The 16,528-nt window shown below is 46.6% G+C and overlaps 7 protein-coding genes across 7 annotated transcripts; 5 read left to right on the forward strand and 2 right to left on the reverse strand.

Moving 5' to 3' along the window:
• Window positions 1-1,179: 1,179 nt before the first annotated feature.
• N7511_011301 (uncharacterized protein) lies at window positions 1,180-1,512 on the forward strand (the record flags this gene model as incomplete). Its single annotated transcript, XM_057133678.1, has 1 exon — window positions 1,180-1,512. One exon carries the CDS (start codon window positions 1,180-1,182, stop codon window positions 1,510-1,512), a length of 333 nt encoding a protein of 110 aa, XP_056978635.1.
• Window positions 1,513-3,210: 1,698 nt separating this feature from the next.
• Window positions 3,211-3,927, reverse strand: N7511_011302 (nucleotide-binding domain-containing protein; the record flags this gene model as incomplete). Its single annotated transcript, XM_057133679.1, has 1 exon — window positions 3,211-3,927. One exon carries the CDS (start codon window positions 3,925-3,927, stop codon window positions 3,211-3,213), a length of 717 nt encoding a protein of 238 aa, XP_056978636.1.
• An 847-nt stretch (window positions 3,928-4,774) lies between these two features.
• Window positions 4,775-7,522, reverse strand: N7511_011303 (glycoside hydrolase; the record flags this gene model as incomplete). Its single annotated transcript, XM_057133680.1, has 1 exon — window positions 4,775-7,522. The coding sequence occupies one exon, from the start codon at window positions 7,520-7,522 to the stop codon at window positions 4,775-4,777; it is 2,748 nt and encodes a 915-aa protein (XP_056978637.1).
• Window positions 7,523-8,718: 1,196 nt separating this feature from the next.
• N7511_011304 (uncharacterized protein) lies at window positions 8,719-9,803 on the forward strand (the record flags this gene model as incomplete). The annotated part of the gene is made up of 3 exons (XM_057133681.1): window positions 8,719-8,872; window positions 8,932-9,549; window positions 9,625-9,803. 3 exons carry the CDS (start codon window positions 8,719-8,721, stop codon window positions 9,801-9,803), a joined length of 951 nt encoding a protein of 316 aa, XP_056978638.1.
• A 511-nt stretch (window positions 9,804-10,314) lies between these two features.
• Window positions 10,315-11,985, forward strand: N7511_011305 (F-box protein; the record flags this gene model as incomplete). The annotated part of the gene is made up of 1 exon (XM_057133682.1): window positions 10,315-11,985. The coding sequence occupies one exon, from the start codon at window positions 10,315-10,317 to the stop codon at window positions 11,983-11,985; it is 1,671 nt and encodes a 556-aa protein (XP_056978639.1).
• A 1,523-nt stretch (window positions 11,986-13,508) lies between these two features.
• N7511_011306 (ankyrin repeat domain-containing protein) lies at window positions 13,509-14,237 on the forward strand (the record flags this gene model as incomplete). Its single annotated transcript, XM_057133683.1, has 1 exon — window positions 13,509-14,237. One exon carries the CDS (start codon window positions 13,509-13,511, stop codon window positions 14,235-14,237), a length of 729 nt encoding a protein of 242 aa, XP_056978640.1.
• Window positions 14,238-15,895: 1,658 nt separating this feature from the next.
• On the forward strand, window positions 15,896-16,496 carry N7511_011307 (uncharacterized protein; the record flags this gene model as incomplete). The annotated part of the gene is made up of 3 exons (XM_057133684.1): window positions 15,896-15,949; window positions 15,996-16,197; window positions 16,252-16,496. The coding sequence occupies 3 exons, from the start codon at window positions 15,896-15,898 to the stop codon at window positions 16,494-16,496; spliced, it is 501 nt and encodes a 166-aa protein (XP_056978641.1).
• Between the last annotated feature and the right edge of the window lie 32 nt (window positions 16,497-16,528).

Raw genomic sequence — 16,528 nt, forward strand, 5'->3', positions numbered from 1 at the left:
CTATCCATACTATTCTCAATGTCAAAACTATACTGTTGGTGCATCTAGATATTGAAATTAAACGGCAGAGGAAAATATACTACGTTCCCTCAGCGTCAAACATATATCTCTGCCTAACCACCACCCCTTAGTTAATATTTTAAACTTACAGGTGACTACAACTCGCTCGCTCTATACTTAAACCCAATATATTATGCAGAAGACATTTTTTTAAGAATACAATACTGTTTCTTATTATTTCCCAGGAGAAGTGAAGGAAATAGGGGATGAGTCTTGTCATGACCAAACATGTAAAGATTCACATGTAGAATAAGGTTTTGTCAGCTTCATAAGTATCACCTGATCGTCCACAACAGGATATATTAGCGAATTTTATGCTAGTGCGGATAGTTTGCTGATATCCAAACTATCGTTCAAATATCCGCGGATATCTGCAACGACGATGATGATAATGATCCATTATCCGCGATCCGCAATTTGCGGATAACGATAACGGGTCATTATCGTTATCGTACGATATGCCGCAGCCTAGTCACGCCAAGGGGGCTCGAGGCTTTCCAGCACCTGGGAGAGCATGAAAAGAATGCTAGGCGTCGAGAGGCCATTCTCCGCGTACGCAGTGAATGTTTGGACAGTTCCAAGACCGCCTTAGTTACCGGTCATTTCATGTTTTGGAAGGATGATGAAGATACCGGCTATGTGGTCTGTACGGAGAGTGACTTCGGGGTAAAATGGTCGACGATATTCTGCCATGCTGGGCAAATGCAAAGCCTAATCTACCCGAGATTCAAGGAACTAGTTTTTAACATACAGAGAATCTTACTAATATCGTAGAGGCTAAGGCGATTCGATATAGCAAACGTGGCAGCCTGTAGCAACCTTGACAAAAAGTCTCCTTAGTATCTTCGAATTGTTCCCTCCATATGGCCTACCATTTTTATGTGATCTTGCCCAAGCTTAAATAACCAGCAAAATGCTACAGTGAAACTGAATATAATATTTGTTATTGCTCGACATCTATCCCAAACGTAATTCCTACCGGATGGGCCACAGCAAAGGACATTTCGCACCGATCTATTTCCTCTTCCGAAAGCGGCGTCATATCGGGACGTGTCTACTACCAGTAAACGCGGCCGCAAAACGATATCTTGGAAACGTCAGATGCTACATGCCCTTGAAATGGCGATTGATAAGCTCAAGAAGTACTACTCTGCACCAGATACTGCAGGACTGATCAATGTAAATACTGATGCTACGATCTTGGCACCGCAGTATAAACTGGAGTTCTTTCGAACACCTGAATGGCAAGATCAGGATTTCGCATCCAAATACAAAGCAGCGCTAGAGCAAAAGGCTGCTGTTTATAAAAATCGAATATATGATGCATCCTCACAAGCACAAGGATCTATATCCAGCACGCCTATCCAGGAAATTGAATTACTGCTGAATAGTGGTAGCACACGGCCTGCTGAATCATATTCAGAACCAAGCCAGTATCTCCAAGGAGGTTAAAATACCTTTCTGATATACATTCTATACTGGCTAACCTTTTTATTCTGATTGAATGAGGTCCTATATTTATACCGCCACTGGACTTCTGGAAAGACCACCAAAGACAGTTTCCAGTGCTTGCAGCTATCGCACAAGATACACTATCAGTACCAGCGACTGGTGCAGGTTTTGAGCGACTATTCAAATCTGCTCATGATATTTGTCACTACCGCGGGGCTCTCTGAATGCAACCACAATTCAAGATCTTATGCTGCTGCCGTGTGCGAATCGGTTTGACATTAAGGAAGAGCAGCTTGCTTTCATACGTGACTACAAAACCGAGTATGAGCATGATCTCCAGCAAGAAGACACCGCAGAGCCTATCTCTCAGTATGACGTTGAGATCAGTGGTAATGAGGATGAGGAGGTGCCTTCTGCTCACAGCGCTAAACGACGAAGAGAAAACAGTACGGATCACGATGCTGAGGATGGTTCCCCTTCCCAGAGATCTAGATCTGAGGAGATAGAGCCTCAATTGCCATCTCAATCAAATACTCAATGTGTCTCAGGTAGGCATCGAATACCATCAATAAGGCTTCAGGAATACTCCTTTTGATTAGTGCTGCATGTTGGCTTATATGTGCTTAGGTAGAACGTAGAAGACATGAGAGACAGCGTGGAAACGGCATAGAAGTAGGCTCGCATGCATGAATACTCTACCTTGATACCTGTTACATAGCCTTCAATGAGATAACCGGAGTGATATTTGGAATACAAAACTACCTAGCACACAACTCTTTTAGTTCTAGCTTTAACGTGACGCCACTTTGATATTGCTACTAGCCAACTTGTCACCTTCCACTACCTTCTTCAATACTGCCAAGGCTTTGCTTAGCATTCGTATTTTATATAAATCACCTGATATTAAAAGATTGACCCACATTCGGGCAGCTTCGGGCATGCCCCCGGGTATGAACAGGTCTGAGTAGTATGTAGCACGAAAGGTCGTGAGGACACACCCGGCACCGCACCATTGAATATATATATTCCACCCAAACAGCGCATACCTGTTCACTAACTTCTCTTAACCACTTAATTAGAAAGACTTGTATACATGTCTAGTCTTAATGTCAAAGATTCAAGTATGTAGTAATCAGATCGAGAGGGATTTTAATAGTATTCGATTCATTCTTGGTGGGTTTACAGTGTATATCATCTAACGTGCTAGAAAAAGTGTAAGAAACAGTATTTTGTCCATCCGATTGAAGTAAAGCGTAGAAACTTTATGAAAAATGAGGGTTTATGAGGGTCAGCGAGTCACCCGCGCGAGGGCCGGCGAGGGTTGACGGTCGGGTGAGGGTCAAAATTTTGAGCCGACCCTCGCAAGGGTAATTCCGAGGTCTAGGGATGGATCCTTAATGAAGCGATGCTGGTAAGGTCGGCAGGATAGCCTTCCAGTGTGAACAGGTGAATATGTTGGTGTACCTTCACATATCCTGGATATGTTAATTTTTCAAGGTTTGATAGTTTGACAAAATGTATAACTAGTTTAATTTAAAAATCCACAGATAAGCTTTTTGAAAAAACGAAAAAACGAAAACGAAAAAACGAACGAAAAAAGTAGCTCCGAATGGTTAAAGAAGTAGGTCTGAAATGTAAACCTCAGTCACTCACGTCTATCCAACTTTGCATCGCTTGTTTGTGAAGACATGATCGAATCTACCAAGAGCATTGGATCTTGGGAGTGTATTCAACCGGGGCGGAAATCTCATAGCACGTCGCACCCGTTGTCTGTGGACTCTTAATGCAGTCCACAGTAGATGAAAGGCCGGGGCAAGTGAATGTACCCGGGGCATCAGTAGTACCCACATAAACACAGTCACTCATTCCGTGAATGTCTACCGAGATATCGAAAGTGCCATTGGGAAGGCCCTCGCCATCTGAGGGTCCTTCTCCGAGCGTGCCTAAACTATCCTCGCAAAAACTGTATGACTCACTGTATGTTGGATCAAAGTATTCCCAGGTGTAAGGGTTGCCAAGCTCGTTGTCATCTTCGGTGAGTGTGATAATGAACCGCTCTGACGGTGTAGCAGATGCTGATGTAGTGGCTGATGTGGATTTAGAGGTAGTTGAGGTGGAAGTTGTCGATGTGGACGTGGTTGTGGTGTACAGGCTGGCTGTGAGCGAGTATTGCTCACCGGAATAAAGAGACGAGAAGAGCTTTGACTGAAGTGTGGCGATTGACATGAGGCTTGTAATGTCTACTGTTGAGGTACCCAATGAGCTCGTAGGTTCGGCAAACGCGGTGTAAGTACCAACTACCAGGCCGACTGTGATGGTGGATGTGGGCTCAGTGGTGGTAGTGGATTCACTCTTGGTCTCGGTTTCTATCGTGGCACTATGGGTTATGGTGATTGTCTTGCCGTCTGTGGTCATGGTTGTGGTGTAGGCGCTTTCTGTCACGGTGGTTTTATCGTCATTGTTGTCATCGTCGTCACTACCCCCTCCGCCGCCACCACTACCATAGATATCAATTCTAAGACTTGGAGGGCAAAAAGGGCAGCCTCCAAGGCAGTTTATCGTGCCTATATTCTTCTTTAGCAAAATCATTCCATTTCGAACATCCGTCAATGGGGTATTAGAATGGAGTCTGAAACATACAGATTGAACCAGTATGCTCAGAGCCACTAGTTGCCTTAGGACCCCAGCTCGAGGAGTCGGAAGCCGATTTCACGATGGTCTTAACAGTGTTCAAAATCGGATCAGGTGTCTTGTCGGTGGTTGTCGGATACGCCAAAGGTGTCACAGTTGAAGTCTGCGCAGGCTGAGTGGTTCCAGCGCTGACAAATGTGGTACCTCCCCAAACTCCAGTGTAGTTCTGTGTCGTATAGGTGATGTTCCCAGAGGAATATTCGAATCCGGGGATGACGCCTGTGGTGCCACCAATGACGGTAGTGTTTCCTCCGACCGTTCTGCTCTGGTTAGCTTGACTTGACTTTTCTGAGAAAGGATCACTGGAACTGAGATCGTAACTCACGGTGTGTAGGTGATAGCGAAAGGCGTTGGAGCCACTGAGCTGGTCTGGTAAACGGCTGTCTGACCCGCAGAAATCTGTTGGTTCCACACATTGATGTAATCGGTTCTCACTGTCAACAGGTCAGTATTTGGGATACCTGTGCGCGTAGAATTCGTAGGGTAACATGATAACGTACCAGGCTCGATGTTGATAAGCCACGGGACCAGAATATTGCTGAAATACGAAACCGTTGTGATGTTTCCAGCTCTATTGGTAGAGGTAGAGGACGCAATAGAGCTCCAGGTAAGATGAGTCCTCGATGGGGGGAAAGTAATTGTGGTGTTGTAGGTCAAAGGTAGGGGGGGGCATGATCATCAAACAGGGCGGTGCGCAGGTCACGGCGGGACTTGGCAGTTGCCAGATTTCCGGATCGATCGTGAGTGTTGCTGTATCTGAGCTGCCTGAACTTCCTGAGCTACCGGACGAAGAGCTCTCGTCGTTATCCACAAACTCCTCGAGGTCAACGGCCCACTCGGCTGTACCACCAAAGTTGTAGCCCTCGTACCAGGTTGCGCGCTTGGTCTTGGTGTCATTAGTCATGTAACCGACCCATTGAGTGTCATTGTAGACGATAAAGTCGGTCACATTCCCATCCGAGTAAGCCTCAGAGTTGTCGTTGGTCAAAAGGATTCTGTTGATCTCTGCATTTGAGATGTATCCGGCGGTATCGGTACATTCTCCTGCCAATCCTGCGGCAGTCCATGTGCAACTGGAATCATAGCAGCCTGCTTCCGACATCTCAAAAGAGCGACCATAGCTAGCCACTCCGACCATAATTTGGTTAGTGGCAATTCCACTCTTGGTCAACATGGCCAGGGCCCATTCGGTTTCGGTCATATTGACATGAGAGAAAAGACAGTCTCCGGCTGTACAGCCATTGTCCGCCCAGGTACTATCCGCATCCCAGGTTCCATGCAGATCGTAGGTCATGTAGTTGATAAAGTCCACGACATCTGCCATCTCGGAAATTGGAAAGGCTTGTAGATACCAGTACGAGGACGGAGCTGTGATTGAAACGATTTTGTCGTCAGGTAGGGCAGCCTTCAGCGCTTTGAGGAAAGCAAGGTAGTTATCTCCTTCGTCATCGCTTCCAGCCGGGATGCCTGCGATATCTGGCTCGCCTGGATACTCCCAATCAATGTCGATACCATCAAGACCGGTATCAGAAACATAGTTAACTATGTTCTCTACCAAGGTGGATCTGTGTGCTGCAGAAGTTCCTTCGCGAAAGATCATATATGTATCCACCCCGGTAGAGAAATCCCAGCCGCCGAAGGACATAACACGCTTGACGTCTTTCAGCTCTACGAACTCCGAGAACTCTGTTTCATATCCATTCACATTGATGGAGAAGTCCGAAGAAATATTGCCAAACGCATAATAGACGTGAGTCAACACAGATGTGTCAATTGAAAGCGGACTCATCTGGAGACAGGATCGATCCATACTAGTGGGCTCGTAGTAGCCGACCTTGTAGAAGCTTGAAGGAGGAACTGCCCAGTTCGTGATTGTTGTTCCACAATTTGAAAGGCATCCGTATGATCCATTCGCTGCGGTTCCAGGGTTTTTGTTGTCCGCAAAGGTGCGATTACAGTAAGTTGGTGTAATACCGCACTGGCCAAAGGCATCGCAACAGGCATTCAATGGACATGGGTTGTAGGCCTCCCAGTCACCAGAGTCGGTGCTATTGAAAACAGTTCCCGCAACCTGAGGTCCGCACTCTGCATTGGCAATTGGCAAAGGGTATGGAGGGTTGCCTGTGGACAAACAGATGTTCTGACCAGCCTGCAATTCGCTGCATCCATACCAGGCCCATGTTTCATTGTTGTAGGATTCGATTTCAGCTTCAGTGAGACTATATGAGCTAGCCAGAGAGGAACAACTGTCGCCAGATTGTACACTGTACGTGTAACAAGTGCCATTCGAATAGGCAGATGGTGAGAAGTCTGGCAAAGATCCCGCAGAACAGCAAACATAGATACCCACAACGAGTGGTGAACAGAGATTTGACACGGTGTTGTACTCGTAGAACTCCGTGGAAGTAATTCCACAATCAGAGATCAGCCCGTCACAAGTATCGCCGGAAACCACTTGTCTGTATGAGCATGTATCTCTGCGTTGGTGAGCGTGGGACAAGTGATGGCCATGCACAGAGCGATGGTGGCCATGCGAGACTCGTGAATGTAGTGAATGAGTTCCCTCTGACTTGTTTTGGCTACCATAGAAGGCTAGGGAGGCACTGCCAGTTGTCGTGTGCTCAAAACCAGAAGAACAATCTCCTGCATTCCAACTTTTCACGTATTGTTGAACCGTGGGAATGTCGCCATTAAGATCAACTGCCACGCCGATTATTTCGTTGGAATTGGATCCGCAGTATTGAATGACAGCAGTGCTGTAGGTGGTCTCGGAAAGGAAGTTTCTCAATTTTTCAATCGCGAATTCGACATTCGAGACCTGTTGAACGCTACCACCCAGGTAAGCTCCAGCAGCCACCTGATGAGCATATCCAAAGATCTCTGGATTCTTTGGATGTCCAGTCAAATAGGACTGCAAAGCATCCAGAAGCTCAGGATAATTGCTATCGCCCAACGCAGAAGGGCTAGAGCCCGAAGCGCCGATCTGATATGTAACAGTCTTGTTGATTGAATCGAAGGAAGACGCAATCTTGACAGTCGATGACTTTTGCAATTTGTCGAGACCACTGGAGGCGCAGACATAGAGGGTTGAATGCAAAATGGGGTCTTCAAGATCATTGAAAATGTTGAAATCAAGTAGCATAGTATCATTGCATCGAGCGACTTGTTGGAGATCACGAAACGCGAACCAGTCGACTGGATTGTAGCTATCACAGCTGTCTGGACAGATGGCAGGCCGCCCAACCCGGGCTGCAAAACTGTCACTAACAAAGGCACTGAGTGCCAGAATAGAGGCCGCAGTCCCCCGGAAGAAGGACATCTGCTCTTGGGTTTTGGTGACAAAAGAAATCCTCAAGGACCACAAACGAAGGAAATAAGTGAAATAGGAAATCAAAAAAGAGACAATTACTGATTGCCCTGGACCCGAGGCCAGGCAAACTCTGAGCTGAATATAGAAAGAATGTGAGCCCTTCACCTTGCTCTTATATGTAAATGGATGAAATTCAAGGCCAGTAGTGTCGAAATGCAATTAATACTTTTCATCAATGCTCCGATGTGATTTTATCGGTGCTAGCCCTTCCCCACCCGTTGTTCAGCCATATATACCGACCCTCCTACGGATTTTCTTTTAATTCCGTTCAGCCCCGTGGGAGGGCGCCGTCGTTTCAAAGATAACTTCCGCTTTGCAAGCGTATCTATTCAGCGAAGTTGAAAATTTTACATGCGCTACTGTTCTTGCAGATGTGGAGTAGGTCCATCAAGTGGAAATCGTCCGAGCTTCAAATGTTGGTCACGACTCACCGGGCACTGATTCTCCCGGCACTTGATGCTTCCGGGACTAACTGGTAGTACTTAGCTATATTGAGCACTTAGTGTGAGTACGGAACCAAGATATTAGGCTACTAAGGGAAGCTAGCGACCAGGATCTCTACATCCATTTGGATATTGTCCGAGATTGGCCTTCCGACGGCTCCGGGGTCCTAATACTTCTCGGACCTACGGATAGTACTCGGCTATATTTAGTACTAGTGCGAGTAGTGCGAGTATCATTCGGCCATAGTGAGTACATGGTACGGCAGTACGCAATCAAGATATCTGGCTACTAAGGGGAACTAGTGACCATGATGTCCACAAATCCAAAATAAGCGAAATTGAAGGGGGACCGGAGTATGTCAGGGTTGCTGAAAAAGAAATAGGAGATCAAAATGGAAAAAGAAGAACAGAGGATAGAAAATGGAAGGAAGGGCCAGCAACAATGATATTATTAAAGCATTTGAACACTGCCATTGTCACTCGAGAGGTTTCCCCGTCCCACGCTCGTCCTCTGCTACCATGTTGGGACCAAGGTCATTATTTTCTTGGTTTACCCTATGCTTGGTGGTCAACAAAGCCGCAGCGCTCTCTGCCAGCGATTTGTTCAACCTTCCTTCCACTAGCTCATATTATGGTGCCTGTACTTCGTACATGACGAGGTTAAACAACTTCGTCGCAGATTTCCAAACTCTCGCCGAACAAATGAATAAAGCCGTCGAAACGGTTGAAGCAGCAGGCCATACAGATCAAAAAGAAGTTGCACAACAGCTTTTTACTGCCTGGTTTGGGATTCAATTCGACGTCAATACAAATTCGGTCAAGCCGGAGAGTCAGACTGCGTGGACTGTTGTGACAGGTAAGTCATGTTTCATACACGAATGTATCAGCTACTTACTATATGCTTTCTGGAAAAAGGTCATATACAGCGTGTCCAAAACCTCATTTCGAATGGTGGAACGTTCCCGTCCTTTGTATCCCCAGCAAATTTATTTTGCGGTGAATTTGGCGAAGTAGAACCGTGGAACAATTTCATGATGGATACCAATGGCAACTTCCTGGACCCTGTGGTATCAATTGAGCAAATCTATGGTGACTGGGCTGCACAGATCCCAGAATCACTAGTACCATATTACGTTCCGTCGATAGAGAAGTACTATCTCCTATCGCCCACAGTTTTCTCCGCAAGTCAGATGTGTACTACGTTGGATGGAATGAACTCGTATGGCAGTCCATACGCGTTAGGATACTTCCGAAACAGGGATGGCTATGATGTGCCCGTCGAGCGAGATCAAATTCCGGACTTTATTTTAATTTGCCCCGGTGTGTTGACGTCCACCGATGGTAACGTCTTGCTGAGTGATATCGGTTTGCTTACCCTGAGCACTGATATTTCTGCAAGGACACAGTTAAGTGCAGTGAAGCCTAAGTCCACCGTGATGCTTCATGAAATCTTGCATATGGTGACCAGGTGGGATAGCACTGGGACTGCTGGTGTCATAGCGGACGGACAAATTAAAATTGTCGATCATAGCTGTGAGTGTCATTTGATGATTTCCCCTATTTTCCTACACACGGCCTGATACAGATGCTGATTCTCCGCTCACACAGACCATATGCTTGATTGTCTCATATATGCCAACCAGCAGTTGTCTCAGGCGTATTTGAACACTGAGAATTATGTCCATTTTGCTCTGGCTTGGTGGTACTATAACAGCAGAACGGACTGGCAAGGCACGACGCCTGCTACCTTTTATGCTGGATACCTTCAAACGTGGACCAGGGAGTGATACGGCCTCTTGAATCATAAATCCTGATTTTGTTTCAAGTGGCAAATAGAAAAGTGGCTCTCCGATCACCTGTCAGATAGTTGGGGGGAAGGCTCCCTTGTGCGATGTGGTGCTTGCAAATACTTAATGAGGGACTGAACATTTAGTTGAAATCGCTTGGAAAAACAATTTGCCTCTCGCTGGTTGCCTGTGGGCCCTGCTAAGTGGGTTCGAGGCTAATTCTAATGTAGTGTAGTACCTAGTAGTGTAGGGTACTAGCCCCAACTAGCCCCAGACGCAACCGAAGTCCCAATGAAATTGAAGGCACCCGAGGACTCTCCCTCACTGTGATTTGAGGGTTTACTGAGGGCCCACAGGCTGAATGGGGTATTTCCGGTACTTAAGTCTTGTATCGGCACTCCGACGTTCCCCCTCTACTCTACCACATTCAACATCGTCAAAGTCCACGTGACTGCCAATTCAAGGTTACCATATTGCATATCTTCACTTTGCCAAAACAAACCGCTGCAAAATGTCTATAACAAGCCTGCCTCCAGAGCTATTGACTCATATTTGTCAGAACCTGGAGCCTCAAGAGTGGGGTGCACTCAGGATCACTTGCCACGGAATACACCGCGACACACTGGAAGCCTATGCAACTCGCTACTTCAGAACTTTCTCAGTTCTTCTCACCCGTGAAGGCCTTGACCGTCTGGAGGAGATTGCAGCAAGTGAGACCCTTCGGTGCTGGGTGCAAGAAATTTGGATCATCCCGAACTTGTTCGAAGGCTGGCCAGAAAGGGACAAGGAAATGTTCAAAAGTCCGGCTTTGGCAAATCAGAAACAGAGAAGACTCAGAAGATTGATGCATGGTCAACTGGAAGAAGCAATGGAGCCTGAAGCTGAACTTGATGCTCAACTTGATGCTTTATTTGCCGTTTACGAAGCTACATCAGCAGAGCACCGTGCTATTCTCAACTCCGGTCTTTTTGCGACCCTTGAAAAGTGTCTGCCACGTCTCAAAAACGCTACCACAGTTGGATTACGGTCTTACCCCATACATCTCCTGCTCAGTCAAGCAGATTATCGTTTCTTTCACTGCCTTGGCCTGCGCGAATTGAAGAGCCAGCTGAACACCCCTGTTATGGATATTAATTTAGCAATGTCAAGCTTTCAGCAGAAGATGTTGGCCATGCCTCTTGGTTTGGCATTCTCACAGCTGCTTAATGCCATAATCAAATCCAGCTGTCATGTTCAGTCCCTTCACACTTGCGGGGGCGATGGTTACGAAGGATTTCGTCCCAATTATGCCTGCGGGATGAGTTTGGGCTCTTTACAGCTGCTCGAGTCATCGTATCAGTCTTTGCTGCCACTTTTAAGCGACCTCACGACTCTACATATGTGCATTCGTATTAAAGATCACGAACAAGATCCATTCGATGAAGATACCTTCCAACGTCTTCACAATATTTTAGTCGCAGTTGCACCCCGGTTGAAGATCCTGACCTTTGCCCAGTGGAGTCCCTTTGACGAACTATCTCCTCTCTACTTCGAGGATCTCTCCCAGAAGATTCAATTTTCTCAGCTAGAGGAACTTCATCTTCAATCAACCGAGGTGACAGTCGATACTTTCAAATGCTTTCTCCAGACAGCAGCACCATCTTTAAAACGGCTAAGTATGAGAAGAGTTAGCTTAGTTGATACAATGACAGCAGTACCAGATCTAGGGCCCCTTACTGAAGAAAGCGGTAGCTGGGGTCCTTCATTGTCCTCTGAAGTTACAAACGAGATACAGGAGCTCTGGTACCGCATATTTGAGTATTTGACAAATCATCTCAAGCTGCAATTTCTACAACTGTCTGATCTTGGTTACCGTGGAAGATACATAGCGTTGGAAGATGACTTGTATGCGGAACGTGGCCAACCCGATGCACATCCTTCCAGTGACCCGAAAGATGTATTCTTCGGCGCAGAGAGGGGACGTCAGCCAATGAAATCATCCAGCTCGAAGGATTACTATTTTGATGCTAAGAAAGCGAGTATATCTTTCAAAGACTGGGTCACACAGCTTCGGATCAAGATGTTGATCCCAGAATCTGGATTTGTCCAACTCCCAGGGACCAGCAACATGAGCTTCCACCAACCGGGGATGAGGCCTGCTCAGCCTGGGAATGGCAGGACCATATATAGGCCGCTGGTTTAATCTATCTAGTGATGAGGCAATCTTCTTCGACGCAGTCTTCAAAAGATGTACTGAAGCCACCAATGCACTCTTTGAGAATGGATGGAAGGGATGGCCCATATATGCAAACCAGGAGGACGTTCTCAGTTGGTTTGCAGAAATCAGTGAATCGCTGGCCAAATTGTCAGACAAGCACAACCCTACCTTAATGCAAACCCATCGACCTCTAGCATAGCCCAACTTACACTGTAGGTCAACGTAGAATAATTATATGCTTGCCGCGGAACTCGAGCGATGTCCCCTCGAGGCTCGAGCGGCGCAGCTGCGAGTTGCTGGTGCTTCACTGACACCATAAATACCGGTCCAGAGCCTGTGTCTCTCTCATCACCCCTTTCACCCCTCCCTCCTGCGGTTTGCGATGCAGATTCGCCGCAACCTATTCAGCCATTTCCCCAAATTTCGAAGACCTTGACCTGGCGGCGATCGAATCGCTACGAGATCGCTGTATCGTCTACTCAATGCAGTCCACGAAGTCAGTGCCTGCACCTAAGCGTCGAGTCGTTTTTGCAGTTACTGCAAACATGAAACTTAGCATATTTAAAGTCGCTCACGCAGTGACTGGGAAGAGTATCTTTGGATTTGCTTGAACTACATCCACAGTTATTTTCCATGCCTACCCATCATTCTGATAGCTGGGCTCGACCTGCCGCATCCCCGCGGGAAGTCTCTCCTATTGAAGACGTAAGTCGATTTTGAGTATCGTTACCAAGAATTAAGACTTGCAGTCCCTTCTTGATTAGTGGCCCAAAGTAGACCATGAAAGGTTCCTGCTCCCTAAGCGGATTATTCAGATATCTGCTGGCGTAGAGGAATTGTTATGTGACTCGGAGCAGGTGCGCTATCAAAGAGATTTCTGTGGCGGTGAGTCCACTCAACAAGGGGTCGGTTAGCTTGTAATACTCGCTCTTCGTCATAACACACTCAGCCCGGATGACCTTACAATATCTTTGGAGTATTGGGATTCTGTATACCCAAGCCTTTGGCTTCATGTCTGGACGGTAGGGCAATCGCGGCCAGGCTTGCAGAGAGTATGCGGTGTAGCAGTTTTAAGGGATGTTTGCATGCGCCAAGCCGATATGAACATCAGTTCTCTCAGTCGATAGATGATATGCAGGAAAAGTTGTTACGATATACAAAGGAGCGTACGTGCTACTTATATTGCGGCGTCTAGCCAGCAATCTCGTAGTTGCCTTGACCAATACACGCTTGACGTTGTTCTTTGGCCCCGTAAGAGCTACTCTATTGGATGCGATGCGAGCGAGTCGCGCTAAGGCCTTGGCGGTGGGACTTGGAAACGTTAAAGTCTCTCCTTCGACTGTTGAAGGAACCCTTGGAGGCAACTTTAAGGAGGATGTTGTTGGAGGAAGCTATTCACCGAAACGATGAAGACTTAGCTCATCTCTCTCTATTGCACGCCGGCAATGAAGAAGACCTTGCCATGGGTCTGATTTTTGCGGTCAAAAAACGGCAGTCTGACATGAATCATGATTGAATACTTCCTTGCGCAGGGAGCAGAAATCGACGTAGATTGGGTCAGCAGCGAGCCACGCTCCAGCCTACGGATAGCATGCGATAGCGGAAACATGCGAGTTATTAATCTGCTTCTCTCCTACGACCAGTTCAAAAGGACGATACTTCATGTAGCAGCCTATTATGGATGCTATCCAATTGTTGGTAATCTACAAAGGAGCCAGAAGCTTGACAGATTGAGGGAAATGAAATGCCGATATGGACGATCGCCAATACAATACGCTGTCTTCGCTGCCGATGTTCAGATGGTACAACTACTAGCATCCCTTGGTTGTTCTATCCACGTCCGAGATAAGGAAGGCTACAACTTGTTGCATGTCGTCGTTACGAGGTCTATAGAAACAACCAAACGTGAAGAAGCCTTCCAGGCTCTTATCAAGTGGCTCATAGCCGAGGGTTGCGATCACACCGCTCAAAATGATGATGGACAGACTCCACTGGAATGTGCTAAGAGCCAATACTCACCACAATGGGCCGTTGCAATCCTACGAAAGCATACAATTGAATCAACGGATACCGGAGCAGATGAAGCCATTCCATCGGACGAGAGCGTGAACTTTGGTCACGACGAAGATCACCCAATTATGATCACCGATGACGAAGAGGAGAGAGACACTTCTCAGCATTCTCAAGTTCTGATCGGCCGTGATAGCGTTACCCAGCGCCATGGGAGATTCCATTGAGGACTTTTAATAGTCGACGTGCGGCATACCGTCAAAGATTAAGACGGTCTCAGAGAATCGCAGCGCTTGCTGAAGGGACAGTCAACCACCAATGGTTGTAGGATCAAGCTTAGAATATACCGACGCTGAATTTCTTTCAATGAATCCCACTTTTGCCAACCTCTATAATCGAACCGCTGCTGACTACTGGCTTCTTTCGACCTTGATCTCATCATTGGTAAACTCAGCCAATATATTACACCACCTTATTTAACAGCTTCTTTTTCTGGAGCTTGCAATTCTCTGCCCGCAGGATTCCTATCCTCACTGGCCTTGTCGGCCCCGCATGAATCATTTTTCTTGGCTAGACAGGGAAATGTAGCAATACATGCTCCCTGGGGTTTTATCTACGTTTGGAGAATTTCAAAGCTGGCAAGCGTTCAGGAATTGTCAGGCTGCCCGTGATCCTCCATCCTTTTTTCATCATTAGAGCCCTATTTTATAGGGGTAAATGAGATGCACCGAAAAACTATCTCCACGCGAATCTATTTCTTGAAATTGCGTCACAACCAGGCCTCCTACGGCCACCAAATTGGACCAAAAATTCTTATTTTAGGTCTATTGTAAGCCAATAGGATATTGAGGGATCTGATCACTATCGAAACTCCATGGCGCCCCGGAAGAGCATCCTCAAGTTCCCTTGTGGGGGTCGGTGGATAATCCTGCGCCACTTCGGTTTGGTCCGACTTGACACTAAGACGAAAACGCAATAAAATTACAATGAAATTATTGAAAAATAATTCGAATTTATAAATGCGAACTACAGCAGAGATGCTGGAACGGGGCTGGGCCTAGCACTCACCTGCATGTCGCTTCGGAGTGCGCCAATCTCGCTACATGCATACCATGAGAGACTACTGGGCCTCCTAGTCTTTTGTCACTTTTCACAATCACCTGGAACTTCTCTGGAAACTGAAATAGGCTTGCATATTCCCATCTGTCCTTTCTCCTTTCCTCACTTCATTACAGAGTACACATTCCACTCTACAGCCTGGATATTTATTGAATATCTCACTTGACCCACCCTCTCTTCTACGACTCATTTATTCTCAACCGTCTCAACCCAGCCTGTGTCAACATCGTTTAATTAGGGGCATAAAGTGTCTTTCTCGCTCCTGCATTCCGGTTGCTGACATTCTGCACCCATCTGATGACTTCTTGAGACACTTGCACATTGCAATCTCGAGAGTGTGAGTACAATCTGGTGCGTATCACCATAGGAATTTTCTTTTCTACAAAAGCATGATTCCCGTTTTTCGGCATGCTTTGTCCTACCAGTTCCCGCGCGCGAAAGGTGAAGGCTTTCTAGCCGTTTGGATATCCATTTAGCCCTGCCTGTCGTCCTGAAAAAGTGAAAAGCAATAGACTGATGTGGATCAACAGATTTTAGTATCAACCTTTTTAATAAGACTCAACTGCAACTTCTCACTCGAGAGAAAAACAACGCCTCTTGAAAGAGTGATTCCCTCGCCGCCATCAGCCTCTTGATACGCCATTTTGGCTAAGATTCTACCACCCAAAACGGCTACATTCTTGCTACTTTATCAAAATTACGGTTGAATGATCTTTTCCGTATCTATACCTTGCTTTACAAGGGACCGAATCCCAGGACTGCCGCTATGAAGCGGTCCGCTTCAGCCCTTGGAGGACCTCAAGTATGGGACGCTGCTCCTGTATGTTGATAACGACCATGTTATTGCTCCTTACTGACATCTGCAGCCCGTCACGACAAATTCTCATTCATCATTTCGTCCTCCTTATACTCACTACGCCATAATATACCTAGACCAAGATGGCAAGCTCAAGATTGACGAGTCTTCATCTATTCAAGAGCAAAATGCAACCGTGTTCAACCCTGAATTCTGCCAAAACTTCCTTCAGATCCTCGGTGAAAGTATTGGCTACTACGCCCCCATTGGCAGTAGGTGATCCAAAACAAAGAACCAGGTATCTATATATACTCACTCGGCAACAGAACCAGTAGATGCATCTCCCCGGCGGGTGAGGCGTCGCAAGGTTAATGGTACCTCCACCTCCGAGGACCGACTCCTCGAGCCGGCTTCTGACAGCGAAGACTTCTCTGAGGGATCTACTAAAATGATTCCTCTGCGCATTGGAGACACCCAACAAGTTATGTCTTACTATGAGAATGCTCTTAACCACTTCCAACAACTCAACTGCCGCATGGTTGTCAGATTAAAAGCTCATGCCTGGTGGTGAATTATTCCCAAGCGCCTCGTACCCGGGCTTCT

The sequence above is a fragment of the Penicillium nucicola genome (genome assembly GCF_028828085.1).
Source record: "Penicillium nucicola strain IBT 29836 chromosome Unknown utg000013l, whole genome shotgun sequence".
NCBI classification, from domain to species: Eukaryota; Fungi; Ascomycota; class Eurotiomycetes; order Eurotiales; family Aspergillaceae; genus Penicillium; species Penicillium nucicola.